The sequence below is a fragment of the Ictalurus furcatus genome, chromosome 18 (genome assembly GCF_023375685.1).
Source record: "Ictalurus furcatus strain D&B chromosome 18, Billie_1.0, whole genome shotgun sequence".
NCBI lineage: Eukaryota > Metazoa > Chordata > Actinopteri > Siluriformes > Ictaluridae > Ictalurus > Ictalurus furcatus.
The window spans coordinates 5835730-5850509 of record NC_071272.1 but is presented as its reverse complement, the minus strand read 5'-3'; the positions used below and the strand labels follow the sequence as shown (position 1 = coordinate 5850509).

At 38.0% G+C, this 14780-nt stretch overlaps 1 protein-coding gene across 3 annotated transcripts in view; it reads left to right on the top strand.

The window, feature by feature from the left end:
- Positions 1–13382, top strand: part of tsc1b (TSC complex subunit 1b) — a 31324-nt gene extending 17942 nt beyond the window's left edge. For all 3 annotated transcript variants that reach the window (XM_053648717.1, XM_053648719.1, XM_053648718.1), the window contains 7 exons: positions 1094–1260; positions 2238–2420; positions 2640–2750; positions 3727–3849; positions 4102–4289; positions 5265–5438; positions 5699–13382. In XM_053648717.1, the coding sequence (XP_053504692.1) occupies positions 1094–1260; positions 2238–2420; positions 2640–2750; positions 3727–3849; positions 4102–4289; positions 5265–5438; positions 5699–6221 (1469 nt within the window). In that variant the 3' untranslated portion in view covers positions 6222–13382. The remainder of the gene's footprint in view (positions 1–1093; positions 1261–2237; positions 2421–2639; positions 2751–3726; positions 3850–4101; positions 4290–5264; positions 5439–5698) is intronic.
- The last annotated feature ends 1398 nt before the right edge of the window (positions 13383–14780 follow it).

The window sequence follows — 14780 nt, the reverse complement described above, 5'->3', positions numbered from 1 at the left end:
AAGTGTTTCAAAGCATCAGTGATTCAGGATAATGTATTTTAACTAACACTTGACAATTATATGAGCATGATTATGTGGAAAAACAACTACAGCCTTCAAACTAAAGATCTAAGTAAAGCAGAAATTCTCAGCACTGTTGAAAAATGTTGCATAAAATCCAGTTTTAATGATTTACCATGCCATTATAGTTGCAGTAGCATTGTTTGTATAAACAGATAACTTGTGTAGTTCTTTTAATTAAAAAAAAAAAGTAGTGTTTGCACATCACTGCTTTGGTATAAGAAGAATAGCACATTTTGGGATGTGCTCTTGTAGGAAAATAATCAATTTTGGTGTAGTAAGAATAGCTGTCTTGCATTGGGCAGCATCACAACACCTCATTGACTTTCTTACAACAGCACTTTGGTGTTTTTATTCCTTACATCACATCTTTATGCATTTCTGTAATAGGTTCAAAGTTCATTATCAAAGAAATGTTCTTCACAATGGTACCGTGTACAGCATGTCTATTAACATACTACTTTCATGCCTGTATTATAGGAGAGGTACACTCCACACAAATGATTTATTAATGACCGTTAATGTTTCATAACTGTGAATAAACTTCTAAATATAAATATTATCAGAAAAATGTTACAAAATGTATTTGCTTTCCCCTTATACATGAATTTCACCTAAGTGGTTAAGGCCGGTGTTTTTGAATGAGACCGGCCGCTGACTCCAGGTTTAATGGCATCCAGATGATGACTCTGGTGGGAAAAACAGCGTAGGCTGTTCATATTGGAATTAAATAAAACCTTGCAGTCATGCAAGTTATGAGTCATGTGATTGTTCAGAAAGAAGCTGTGGTGAGCGAGTGCGCTGCAGCAGCAGGCCTCAACCCTGGTTCCCACAGGGTTTATTGGGTTGTACTTTTATAAAAAAAAAAAAAAAAAATTTCATCTGTCAATACTACATGCACTCCACTATCTATTCCCCTCTACTCCTTTTCCATAACCCTGCCCCCATTCCGTTCTTTTCTTTCTGCCTACCATATTCATCCTGCCTGATGTTTGTCTGTAATTTTTCTATCCTTTCATATTTCTTTCTCTAGGCTCTGCACCTCTGGATGAACTGCAGACGCTGCGCAGTCAGCTGCTGTTGCTACATAACCAGCTGCTGTATGAGCGTTATAAGCGTGAGCAGCATGCTGTGCGAAACCGCCGCCTGCTGCGCAGAATCATCAATGCCACCGCACTGGAGGAACAGAATAACGCAATGGTAAACACCCCATACACTCATCTGGCATCTTAAGTCATTACGCTAACGGTTAACAATTTTTTTTTTTTTTTTTTTTTTTTTTTTTTAGTTCTACTGTTACACATAGATTGTTCAATTAGTGACTGTAGCGCAGCTGTTGAGATGCATCTTGGCAATCAATACAAACGTGAAAAGGTATGGTTTAGTCATAGCATTTATGACTTTTAACCCCTTTCTACAGTGATAGGGAGACACCTGAAAACTACACTTAGGCCGACCTCACTAGGTGGAAAATCCAATTCACATAAAGGGAAAGTAAGCAGGATGAGAAACTCATTTGTGGTTAATGGTGGCATTTTTATTTATTGGTGTATTTTGCATTGCTGTGTTGATTAATAGGTCAGTTAGGGTAAATGTACCAAAGGTAAAGACCAGGTTTTTGGTAGAAGTCTGCATACTTATTGTTTGTTTGTTTTTTTTTTGTGTTTTTTTTTATACTTTATTATGTACAATATCTGACATGGACTGGACTACAGGTCAGATGTGCACTTTTGTAATAATTGTATAAAGCTAGCTTATACACTTTGTGGTAAAAGTTTGGGGTCTCCTTTATCAAAGCATGTATAGACTCTAATCTTGTACAGAAGAAACACCAGTATGCACTAGAACACTGGCATTTATCACACGTGCATACTTAACACAATGTGCACTGATGATAAATCTTAGATTTTAAATGGCTCTGGTCATGCACAGCCACTTGCATTTACATAAACCCACTCTGCTAATCTCCATGTATGATTAACAACTAACCTTATTTTCACACCAAGGATGGATTGATTTATTTATTACAAAATACAGAATGCTAACTACAACGCTAAGTTATAATGCGAAGTACAAAACAACTCTCAGAAAATACTTATTATAGCAAACTTATGACCTAGAATAACAGAAGTACATTATGAATTGATGCCGCCTTTCGTATTTTTGTGTGTGTATAGAAGGATCAGCTGAACCTGCACTGCGTGGATATCACGTCTCTGCGTGAGAGCCTAAACATGGAACAGCAGCGCTACAGGCAGCTCTGGGATGAACGGGAGACTGTGGTAACGAGCCTGCACGGTCAGGTCCGCCAACTTCAGCGTGATCGCGATGACTACTACACCAAATACCAGGAGTTGCAAGTTAGTATTCAGATGCACATGTATGCTTTATTTATTCTTGTCGAATTTGTATTACCCACTTGGGAGCAAACTTTCAAACTCGACTCAACTTTATGAAATCCAACGTGAAGTCCTTTAATATACACTTTGATGCGTGTTGTGGTGGGGTTTGGGGTTGTGTGTGTGTGGGTTTTTTTATTATTTATTTATTTATTTATTTATTTATTTTTTACATCTCAGAGTAAGATGCAGGAGTGCAAGAAGAGGATGGGGGAAATGGAGGCTGAGCTCCAGAAGGCGAATAACAGGGTGTGTCATACGGGGCACCAGCTGAATCAGCTCACTGCCAAGGTAAAGACACTTCATACTGCAGAATTACAACTGAGGTGGGGTACAGTAACATCTGTAGACCTACACATTCAAGACCTAGATAGCTGGTGATCTCGTTATATTCCAAGGAACGAGAAGTAGAGATGCGTAAAGGACTGTCTTGAACAATCGGCTTCTAAAGATCAGGCCTGATAAGTAAATTAAAGCAATTTGCTCACTTTTTTTTTCCTGTTATACTGAGGTGTTTTCCTTCTTTTTTTTAAATATTGGGATTTTTGATGCAAAATGCATTGCTGTTGCTGGGAAGTCAGAATAACACCAAAAAACCACATTATTACATTGGGCTTTTAACAAATGGTAACCAACTGACATTAATGAGATTAAGGGAGTTTTACAGATCGTAATTTTCTGTCACAGCAGCTCTGAGCAGTTCCAGCTGCAAGGCAAATCGGAGATTTACATTAATACACCCATTCTAATACATTTCTATAGTAACAGCTAATTCACATGGACTTGTAACTTTTATTTAAAGTGGCTACTCCACATTGTTGTGGTGTAAGGTGAATAAAACACTACAGGATGCTCTGTTCTGTTATAGGAATGTAATCAAGTTCTTCGCATCAGGCTTCGCCACACTGTCACTGATTTATTTTCCTGCCACTGTTTTATTCCTTTATGTAACATCAACGAAAATGTTCACTTTGGAAATCAATGCAAGGCTTTGGGGGGACACTTGCACGAGTAGTGTTTACACTGTTGGTTTGTCTAAGACCACTCTATATGGCTGAATTAGTCCTGCTGGGATTTCCATGCAAAACTACACTTGCTCTGCACTGCTGTAGTAATTTATCAAGAGAACCTGTAACAGCAATGTTTGTAATCCCTATACCACTTGATTTCTTGTTTTGTTTTTTTGTTTGTTTTTCCCTTTACTTACTGATGATCTCACATTCCCTTCTGCTTCTCTTGTTTGTTTGTGCTTGCATTTCCTGTTTAGTTGTCCACGAGCGAGAGCACACAGCAGCAGTTGAGCTTCATGAGCAGACAGTTGCTGCTGTTGGGGGAAGCCCATAAACTGTGTGTGCAAGAGCTTCAACAAGCAGGCCCAGACCTCAGCAAGGTACACAGGAGAGCCGTTTTGCCACATATAGCGCTGCTGTCGAGAGAAGGCAGCTTTTATTATCATCTCATCCATATACACACATTCAATGGAAGGAAATATCACTCTTTTGGGACCAGGTTGCAGTATAGAAGAAAATATCAGAGGCTTTGTACACTATCACAAACACGGCGCGACATGTGACCAGACAGACAATGTACAAAAAAGTAGCATCACCACCTAGCATTTAAATCACAATTGTATATTGCGCAGGAGGTGCAGATGGTGCAGGTGTCCTCGCTGAAGGAGGTGGAGCGGCTGAAGCAGAATCTGCTACTACAGTGCCAGAAGCTGGATGCGGCACAGCAGAGAGTGGCTGAGCTGGAGACGCAACTGTCCAAGAAAGAGCACCTCATCGCAGAGCAGAAGAAGTTCCTGGAGGATGTTAAGGGACAGGCTAAGTACGGATGCATGTGGGCAGAAACAACGTCCTTGTCAGTCTTGGACATTTCAAATATTCTATGTGTGTAGAAAGCGTGTTCTTGTGTTGCCTAGAGTGCATTAAACACAAACATATGGAATAATGGTTTCACATATAAATAGAAAGAAACCTACTGATAGCCGGAGTTATTGTTCAGGAGAGCTGTTTAAGGTAGCTACAGTGCCTTACATAGACCTGCACCCACCCCCCAAAGCTTTTCCATATTTTGTAAATTTAATTACTTGGGCTCATAGATCATGAATGTATATCGGCACCAAAATAGCCCACAATGAAGTGGGAGGAAAAACTATTGTAGTTAAAGCAAAATTGTTTACAAATGCAGAGTTGGTTAGAGAGCATGCTTAAGTAAGCAAGGTTCTATCTAAACAATTCTGGGACAGAATTCTGGGTAAAACTGTGTGATGCTCCCACCATCATGCTTCACTGTGTGGAGTGTATATACTATATGCCTGGACACTGCCAAGCTACCTGATGTTAAAGCAGTAGTTAAAATTGCTTTAAAATAAAGTGTCTAATTTCCACAAATTTCCCTGTATATGCACATTTCATTAGTTGGATGAAACCTGTTCATTGTTCAGTGTTTGTTTCTTTAGTTTTTGTACTAGACCAATAAGGCTCATGTATACTGTAGCTTAACATGTATAAATTTCCATTAGTACATGCATCAATCTTTACATCTTTGCAACAAATAATACATTACACATAAAACAAAGAATTTGGCAAAATAGCAGTTACACTCTACAGTATATTTACACTTTTAGGTTTGTATTAAACTTTAAAAATACAATTCTGCTTTTGAAATATGGAAAGATTGGATGCATTTGTAAATAAATCCTAGCCAGTTTGGTCTTTTGTTGCCTTCCTTTTCTGTGGTCCTGTGGGGTTTGCTCTTTGTAAATTACCTCCTAATCTTCTTCTCTCCTCTCTCACTCAGGGAGGAGCTAAAGGCTTCTGAAAGTAGGTACCAAGCACAGAGGCGTGTGACTCAGGCCCTGCAGATGGAGCTGTTGCAGGTCTACAGCAGGCTGGAGATGGAGGCTCCCGTTGCCACCGCTGCAGCTTCATCAGCAGCAGATGCCGCAGAGCGCTGCTGTTCCACACAGACCAGGTACAGATCCAGGTTCACCTGCTTCAAATTACTGCTTCATCACAGATAATCACACATGTACATGAATTTAAGTATTGAATTCCAACTGATATCACAGAGGTCCTTTTTTGAGATGTCTGTAGTTTTTTTGTTGGATGAATAGGCCATGGAGAGAATTCAATCATTATACAGTACATATAAAATATCAACAGTCGTGACTCAACTGTGCTTGTATTATAACACCAACATGTCATCTCTGCCCTCTCATTGGTATCTCACAGTGTGGTGGCATCAGGTAGACCAATGAAAACAGCCTCTAAAGAGTGTGGTAAGTCATCACCGCATAGGAACGGCTTCTCATCGAGTCAAGCCAAAGCCGGCTCCACTGCCCCGATGTCTAAATCCTTAACCGGCAGCCGAGAAACACCCCCACCCATGCTGGTGGAACCGCCCCCTGCATGCCCTGTGGTGCCCTCTAACACCCCCTCCCTCACCGTCGGCTCCTACCCCAGTGCCAAGAGCTTCCTGGGCATGCGGGCACGGGAACTCTTCCGCAACAAGAGCGAGAGTCAGTGTGATGATTACACTCCCCGCCCACAGCTCACCGGTCTATCACAAGGCCTGAAGACTGAGCTCTGTGTGGAGTCTTCAGTAAAGACTACCGTAAAGACAGGCCCTGCCTCCAGCATGGCTGCTAAAGAGCCTGATGTCTTACAGAGAGCATCAAAACGGGAAACAGGATGGCCCATACAGCAACAGCTACATATCATGGACTATAATGAAACTCATCAGGAGCACAGCTAGAGAGAGGAAAGCTAGTAGATGAAGGAAGCTGCAAACTGACATCAGATTACGCAGGACTCTTTTTGATTTCAGTGTTCATCCCGTTTCTTCAAGTGGACAACAGGATTTGGAACTTTAAGCTCGTGTTTCTCGTCTCCAAACTGGATTGGGACCCGAACTCAAGTGTCTTCCTGTGTGGAGATAAAACCTGTCTTCATTTTCTCCCTCGTTTTCAGTCTTGCATCAAACGACCAGTATCATTAATGAGTGCCAGTCCGTAGTGCAGCGTCGAGTGGAGTGATTTTGGGGTTACGAGTGCCTCCACAGTGGGATGGTGAGGAGAACGATTGGCCTTCTTGTGTCAAGGAGGAGCAAGTGTGTTCTTGACCCCTTAAAGAACTTGCCCAGAAACCAGCTGAAATCATGCATATCGCATGTGTGAAAGAAGGAGAGAAATACGAAGTTTTTTTTAAACCTTTTTTTTTTATTACTAGAGTTTTAAAATTATTTATTTTTTCTTTTTTCTCTATGATGTATTAACATCCATGAAAAGCGAGAAATGAAGCCCACAAATTTTAACAAGTTAAAAGCAATGCCATTTCAGCCAAGACCGTACCCATATGTCTTAGTGTCATGTAGAGCTTTTCCACAACACAGCAAGGTAAATTAACCAAGTGTCAACTTTACATTGTGAAGTACCCATGCTGAATAGTTACCCTTCTTGCCCAGATACCATTTGTTTCGAGACCCCTGATTGGCCTGAACAGAACTGGTCACAGAATTTTCCTGATAATGTGTCTATAGTCACTTTCCAATAGCCAAATTCTCTTTCTCTCCTTTTTTTTTTTTTTTTTTTTTTTTTTTTTTTTTTTTTTTTTTAAAACATTTTTTAAAATCAATTTAGGATCTGTTATGTCACTATGTCTGCCCACTACACAGTGTACAAAACAATGATGTCATGCACTCCATGCACAAAAGGGAGCCATTTGAGATTTTGCCATAGAAAATGTATTACTCCTTGCAACATCTGATAACATTTGCACACAACATGCTCTTTTTTATTTTTTATTTTTTTTTTTTATTTTTTTTTTTTAAACATGATAATTTTGGCACACTTGGCTTTGTTTGGGTGGCCCATTACAATATCTTATCTTATACACAGTTTTGAGGGAGACAAGTGACCTTGCAACACATCTTGACGACAAATGAGATACCAGAAAGTGAATGTGAATTTTAATTAGTTTTTTTTTTATTGAACGGTACCAATCGCCCGAACCTGCAAAATATCTTGTACACATGGTTAATGTCATGTGAGCTAAAACCAACACCGGTATTCAGCCAGGATGTGGATAGTACTACGTTGGAATTTGGTGCTGAGACAAGCTGTTGTGTGGGAAATCTCTAATATTAACCAACCATGAAGGCATTTACATGGATCTCTTATTTTTACAACTAAAAAACCAGGTTTGGGAACATTATCAGGCCTTGATATGTGGTGGAAAATGAACAACTTCAACAGTATAGGTATATTAACATTTCAATAACATGGTTTACAGTTCAGTCAGAACCTCTCTGGTTTATAATTCAGAAATCCAGGCAAACTGCTGAGCCCAGTGTGTATTCCCAGTGTACACTGAGCCCAGTGTATACTTTGGTATTCCTTGTTTTTGGTTAAGTCTCGAATTTTATTGATGTTTTCAGATTTAAAATGCTGGTGGCAAAAATATCATCTTGCTCACGTATAGTTTAAGATGTTCTCACGATGCACAAAATTATTAAAATTATTTTATTATTAGTATTAAATTATTTAGGTTTGCTTTAAAAAAAAAAAAAAAAAAAAGTGCCAGCAAAACTAGTAGTGCCAGGTTTGTTTACGCTTCAGGTTTAATTGCTTTTTTTATTTCAATGAATGTCTGCAAAGATCAGTAATTCGGCAAAGAAAAGGAGATAAATTTGAACATCCAGTCAATGGAATAAAACAAACAAAACAAATATCAATATTACCCGTGATGTACAGAAAAGTGGAATGTAATTTATCACAGTATTAATGTCAGTGTTGCCCACATCCAAACGGAACTAATCAAGTTATTTTCTTTCAACTCAAATCAGTTTTGCCAAAGCAAATACACTAATACTGACACAGGCAAATGCTGTTTCACTCAGTATACCTATTTCATATGTTTACTGTAAATTCCCCCCCCCCCCCCTTTCCCTTTGCACCACACATTATGCCACACTGGTATTTTAGTGCACTAGGAAGGTGTGTTATGGTGTTATGTTTCCTTTAAGGTTTAGTATTCTCTGTATTTTCATATCATATTCAGATTTTATTGAAGGTGCACAAGATGTACATGAGTTCAATTAGACATGTGCCAAGTAAGGGATAAAACACTTGGGGGTATGATGTAAAATAATGCCTATAACAGCATGTTCCCAGTTAACACTTTTTTTTATTTATTTTTTTATAAATACTACAGCAATTTGCCAACTGTTTTTCTTAATTAGTAAACACATTGTAATTTTAGTTCTAGTTAAATTTAATGTTGTGGAACGTCCACAAAAAAGTTAGTTCCTGTTCTCACCTACGTTATAGTAACTGTTACTGTCGGTGATACTGGAGGCTTCTTTCGCTTTTTTTTTTTTTTTTTTTTTTTTTTTTTTTTTTTTTTTTTTTTTTGCTGTGGTTTCTTTTTTCAGTCTCTCCTTTCTTTTCTGTTCCTGTCTTTCTTTCTTTTATTAAAAATCCTTCTCTTGTACCTTTTTTTTTTTTTTTTTTTTTTTTTTTTTTTTTTTTTTTTTTTAAAAATCAGTTTATTATTAGTCTCGGATTGTGTGGAGTGTCTGTTATAAACCAGTTGGAACTACAGCTAGAGCTGCTGTTACATAAAATTAATCAACACCTTCTGACCAATCAGATTTGAGAATTCAAGAGTGCAATTTTACAGTGATAATCATTAATTTTATCAGCCCCTATGCTATCAAGATAAAGGCCTGAGTAAGTGATGGCATTGATGTTGGTTTCGGTCTTGCCCAGAAACAATGGAACACGGGTATTGACGATATTTTAAGGTATCCATGAAAAGTGTGTTGAATTATCGGAACATGCCTACTTTCAATTTCTGTCTCATCCAGTATGAATGAATGGATGGTCTTGTCTTTTTTTTTTTTTTTTAATTTTTTTTTTTTATTGGAAGTTTGCTAAATCAATAATGGCTACAGCAGTCACGAAGGCATGGGACAGCACACGGACGTGCTCTAACACTGGGCACGAGGTCACATCTGAAAGTGCTGGTATTTGCTGTAGTAATGACATGATGGTAGACTTTGTGTCTCTGTTTGAACTGCAGAAATCCTGTTGTCCTCTTGACATCTGCTGTCATCCCTTCTGCCTTGCTATCTACAGCATGTACAACTTTAATGCCAACAGGAAGTGACACGGTGAAATGGACGGTACAATCAGTGAGCTGAATGGAGCAGGCCAGTTGGACCTCCTGTATTGGAAGAGGAAGTTCATAAAGCATTTGCTTATGTTGACTGTGAAGGATAAATAAAATCATGTTTTGCACTATAGCATGTGGACTTGGTTTTTGTAATGTGTATTGATTGGATTTTTACAACAGTATAGGTTTTTAATACTACTTTGGGTTTTTTTTGGTGGTTTTTTTTTTTTCTTCTTGCTTTTGGTTCCCCCCAAGTATTTTCTGTTTTTCTTGTCTTTCCCTTCAGTTTCCACTTCCATTCCCTTCATTCCTTCTGTTGCCAGTTCCATTCCCTTTTCCTCCCTTCATCCCCTTTTTCTTTCCGATTCTCTCCTTCTCCCCATCATTATTACAGCCACTGGTGAAATTTGTGTTTTTATGAATGCTTGAAACCACTTTAGCCATTCTGCAACACTTTCATGCACATCCATCTGTATTCTAGCTCAGAATAGTGTGTGCGGCATCGTGACCACCAGAGGGCGCTGTTGCACTGCTGCACCACAAACAAACTGATTCTTGTTTTCCTGCCAGAAGGTGAAGTAAACGCCACCTACCAGAGCACAAATGATGTCAGATTCGCTACAGAGTTTAAACGTGTCGTTTTCTGTTTAGATCTGTTAATGGCGCGGTTTATTTAAACAGTGCAACAGGAAAACTCAGATACTGCTTTTTGGCCACTGGGTTGCTACATGGATCCATTTAAAGTTATTGAAAGTGAAGACTTAAAATTCTTCAAGTCTAATACAATATATGAGGTGATTATGTATGTTTTCTAAAAGAGAAGCTGAACGAATTCGCTATGTTTTCTCAAAGAGGAAGAAGCTGAGGTGATTAGCTGTGTAATCTTAAAAAAAAAAAATGGAGCTGAGATGATTAGCCATGTTTTCTTTCAAAATAAGAGAGTATTAGCTAGGGTTCCGTTTAAAAAAAAAAAGTGTTTAGCTGATTTCTTAAAGAAAAAAGTAAGGAAGAAGCTGAGGCGATTAGCTGTTTTCTAAACAAAAAGAAACAATGGAGCTGATTAGCTACGTTTTCTTAAAAAAAAGGTGAGCTAAAAAAAATAGAAAAAGAAGCAGAGGTGATTGTTTTCTGAAAAGAAGCTCTGGTGATTAGCTGTTTGCTGGGAAAAATAGCTAAGGTGATTAGCTATGCTTTCTAGAAAAGATACTGAGGTGATTATGCTTTTTTTTAAAAAAGATAGATACTGAGGTGATTAGCTATGCTTTCTAGAAAAACACTGAGGTGATTAGCTATGCTTTCTAGAAAAACATACTGAGGTGATTAGCTATGCTTTCTAGAAAAGATACTGAGGTGATTAGCTATGCTTTCTAGAAAAACATACTGAGGTGATTAGCTATGCTTTCTAGAAAAACATACTGAGGTGATTAGCTATGCTTTCTAGAAAAACATACTGAGGTGATTAGCTATGCTTTCTAGAAAAACATACTGAGGTGATTAGCTATGCTTTCTTTAAAAAAGATACTGAGGTGATTAGCTATACTTTCTTTAAAAAAGATACTGAGGTGATTAGCTATACTTTCTTAAAAAAAGATACTGAGGTGATTAGCTATGCTTAAAATTTTTTTTAAAGAAAGTTGTGGTTATTAGGATGCTATTTAAAAAACATGCTCAGAATTTCTACATTTTTGATTCGTCTGTTTTTGGGCTTGAACCTCTCAACCCCTTGAGATAATGTGATATTTAAGTGCCTACATTTTTTTTTTTTTTTTTTTTACTTCAGTAGTGCAATTTCTCCCTACAATCTCTACAACTGATTTTTTATTTACTTGATAAAATTTATTTTTTATTTGTATAAAATCCACATCTGCAGGTTTCTTTTGTGTTTCATTTTGGGAGCTTTTGTTATTTTCACATTCTGAGCAGCTCTGTTAGATTGTCTATAAGGCGATCTATATCTCAGAAAGGAAACCTCATCTGTGTATAATCGAGCGAGTGTGATTGCTTTTTCAAACATGAGCGTATGTATCTCCTGACTGAGTCAAAAACTCTCATGATTAATTGACCGCTGCCCAGAGGGTCAGGGAGCCTGATGTGCGATAATTGGACGCACAGGGAATCCGCAGCAATTTGTGTTTTTCTGAGTCTACTTGAGAAATTAGATGTCGGTGCAAATCTGAAATTGCTCCTCGATGTTCTCAAAGAGTGCATGAAATTTTAAACATAAATCTTAAGTATTCAGTGCAAAGGGATTTCTTTCCTTTCTTGCTGCACTCTTTACCAAACTTGAGATGGAGCCCTGTGAAATTGTCAGGACAAACAGAGCCCTGTGCGAAGTTAGAACATAGCTCCCAAAGAGGGTTTGAGGCTTTTAAAAAAAAAAATCTCTCTTGAAATAGGAATAGTCAGTAGAGTTGGCTATATCAAACACTTTTAATTCAATAAAAAATTTTTTTAAATTAAAGGCATATATAACGGATAATCAAAGAAGATGAAGAACGGCAGCAGCACAGAATTCTTGATTTTTTTATTTGTATTTTTTCTATTGTTTTATGTTTTTTGTCTAATTAATTAATTCCTGCTTTGCTGTCAGATTGTGCCCCCTTAAAATTTTGTTTTTCTCTTTTTTTTTTTTTTCTTTTTTTCTCTCCCTCTCTGGCTTTAATATTCCACAGAAACTGTACTGTATGCATATTGCATAAAAACACAGTTAAGAGCTAGATCATTGTTTTTCCATTAAAAAAAAGGAAAGTGCAAAAGTTTGCAACCCTTAGAACAAAATTAGGACAAATTTTATTTAGCACCGAGAAATTCATTCTTCATCGTCCTCCTCAAGTAGCTAAATGGTAAAATGTTGTATGTTAATATATTAATAGTCGATTAAAAAAGTTATCAGTGTAAAAGTTTACACCCCCACTTTCTGAATTTGTGAGAAATATCATTCATAATTATTCTAATTACATGTATGTTCACCTTCAACCGTTATATCAACCCCCATCTGCTTTTGTAGCCTCAGAACAGCTTTCAGGTCCCTTCAAATATAATATTCAACCTCCTTAACAACACCACACAAATATTCTTCTTGAAATCTTTGTTCTAACTCTGGCTGACCTTTAAAGCAAGTCTGGAGACTGAGAGGATCATGGGAACACTTGTAAAGTTTCCGTCATGGATTTCTAATTATAGTTGTAGATAAATTGTAAAATAGAGATAACATTTAACTTTTTCTATTCAAAAAAACTATGGGAGATGCAAACTTTTGCACTCAGCTGTTTGTGGGAGAAAATGTATAATGCTGATATATTAATGCATGTCAATAATCAGATATATTTCAACAGTTTTATATTTCCGAAAGCATAAATTGTAATTTGCATGCTGAATCGGTGGCCTAATCAGATCATCTTTTGACTAAATGAGGCTGATTAGTCAGAATATAAAACTTTCTTGTAAAAAATAATATCGTAGTGATGATAGATCTCCGACTGGTTGAAAATGTCTTGAAATGTATATAAATATAATTTTAATAGCATTCAATGGTGTCTGTCGGTAGGCTTTAGGTCCAAGAAAGCTTTATAAATGCTCGTATTTATTCCACATAGAGGGAAGATGCGTAGCAAAAATCTGTTTTGGTGAGCATACTTCATGCTGACACTCTGAAAAACGACTTCATTTGTTCTCATTAAAAGCTTAAGAGTCCATGAATAAATAATAATAAAAAAAAGTGGATACTTTCCCCCCATTTTGTTTGCATCATGTTATGAACATTTGCAGGAATAAACTAAATAATAATAAAAAAAACATAGACCATGTTTAACTCCAGACCCAGACTTCTTTACATACTGCTGGCTGATTCAGTGTGAAAAAAATAAATGTCTTTGAAACTTTGAGATGAGAGTTAACGTAATTAACTAAAGATGGTGTGTGTGGTTCTGCTGCTTCTGAATCGCTGAACTCTGTGAATTCACTTCAGAACTTCAGAAAAAAAGAGAAGAAAGGAAAAAGAGTGAGAGCAAAGGGAAGCTGTAAAGCACCAATCCCTGTGGTTTAATTATTTTAATTATCATCCTCTTTTAGCTTTCCGTAAAAAGCGCCCATTAAAGGATGCCGGTCTGGGTTAATCTGATTAAAAAAAAAGAAAGAAAAAAACAAGATGGAGGGAAAGATAAAAGGCCACAGATGTCAGAGGTAATCAGGGTAGTTAAAGCTGCTGTGTGAGAACGGGGACGCTTGTGAAAAATCTCTCCTTTTTAACCCACCTTTAACCTGGTTTCTGATTTCTCAGCATTTAATCAACACATTTGCTTCTCTCTGCAGTTGTTCAGAATTAAATTTTACATACATGTGCAAATGACGGGACAACAATAGTTTTACTGTTTATGATGTGTAAAGATTAAACACTAATTTGTTGGTTTATTCTCTGTAATGAAATCAAAGATCTGTAGCGGTACTTTGATGGTTGTAGTCTGTTTGGTTTTTATGAATCAAAGTATAGGAACACTGGCATTTTGATATTACGATGCATCAGCAGTTTAACACACTGCCCACCCCCTACCCCGGCACCGTTATTTTTGGCTTGGTGCAACGTTTCAACTTGTCTAAAGGTCCAGTTTGATTCATATTTAACACCTCTTCATCATGGTGTCAGCTGCAACCCAAACACTTTTACAAACTTTGTTGTGATGGACGCACGACATCCGTTCAGTGAAAGTTACACTCTCTCCCCAGCTCAGCTCGAGATCCTGCCTAAAATCCTGCTCAGGTGTTTTCACCAGGCATAAAAGGAGTGAGAGAAAGCTCCACTTTCTGAATAAATCAAGCCGAAGCAATATCCTGCACGTGTAGAGAGATGGACGCGAGCCCATGTAATATTAAAGCGCCATGTCTGGCAACGCTAGCAGTGCCACGCCTTTCATTGCTCCTGCTCTCGCCGCTTCCCGGCCATAGGCTCTTTCCTCAAGGTGACACTTCAAAGCGGGCATGCAGACGTGGAAGGCCTGGCTGCCAGCATGGAGCCAGCCCCCGCTCCGTCTCTTCCCCCGCAACTCCTCCGCCTCAAACAGGCGCCTGCTAACCCCCTGGGCCGGGTCAGCGCCAAGATCCACACCACTCACCACTTGGGAGCCACTGTCAAAGTCTGCCTCAT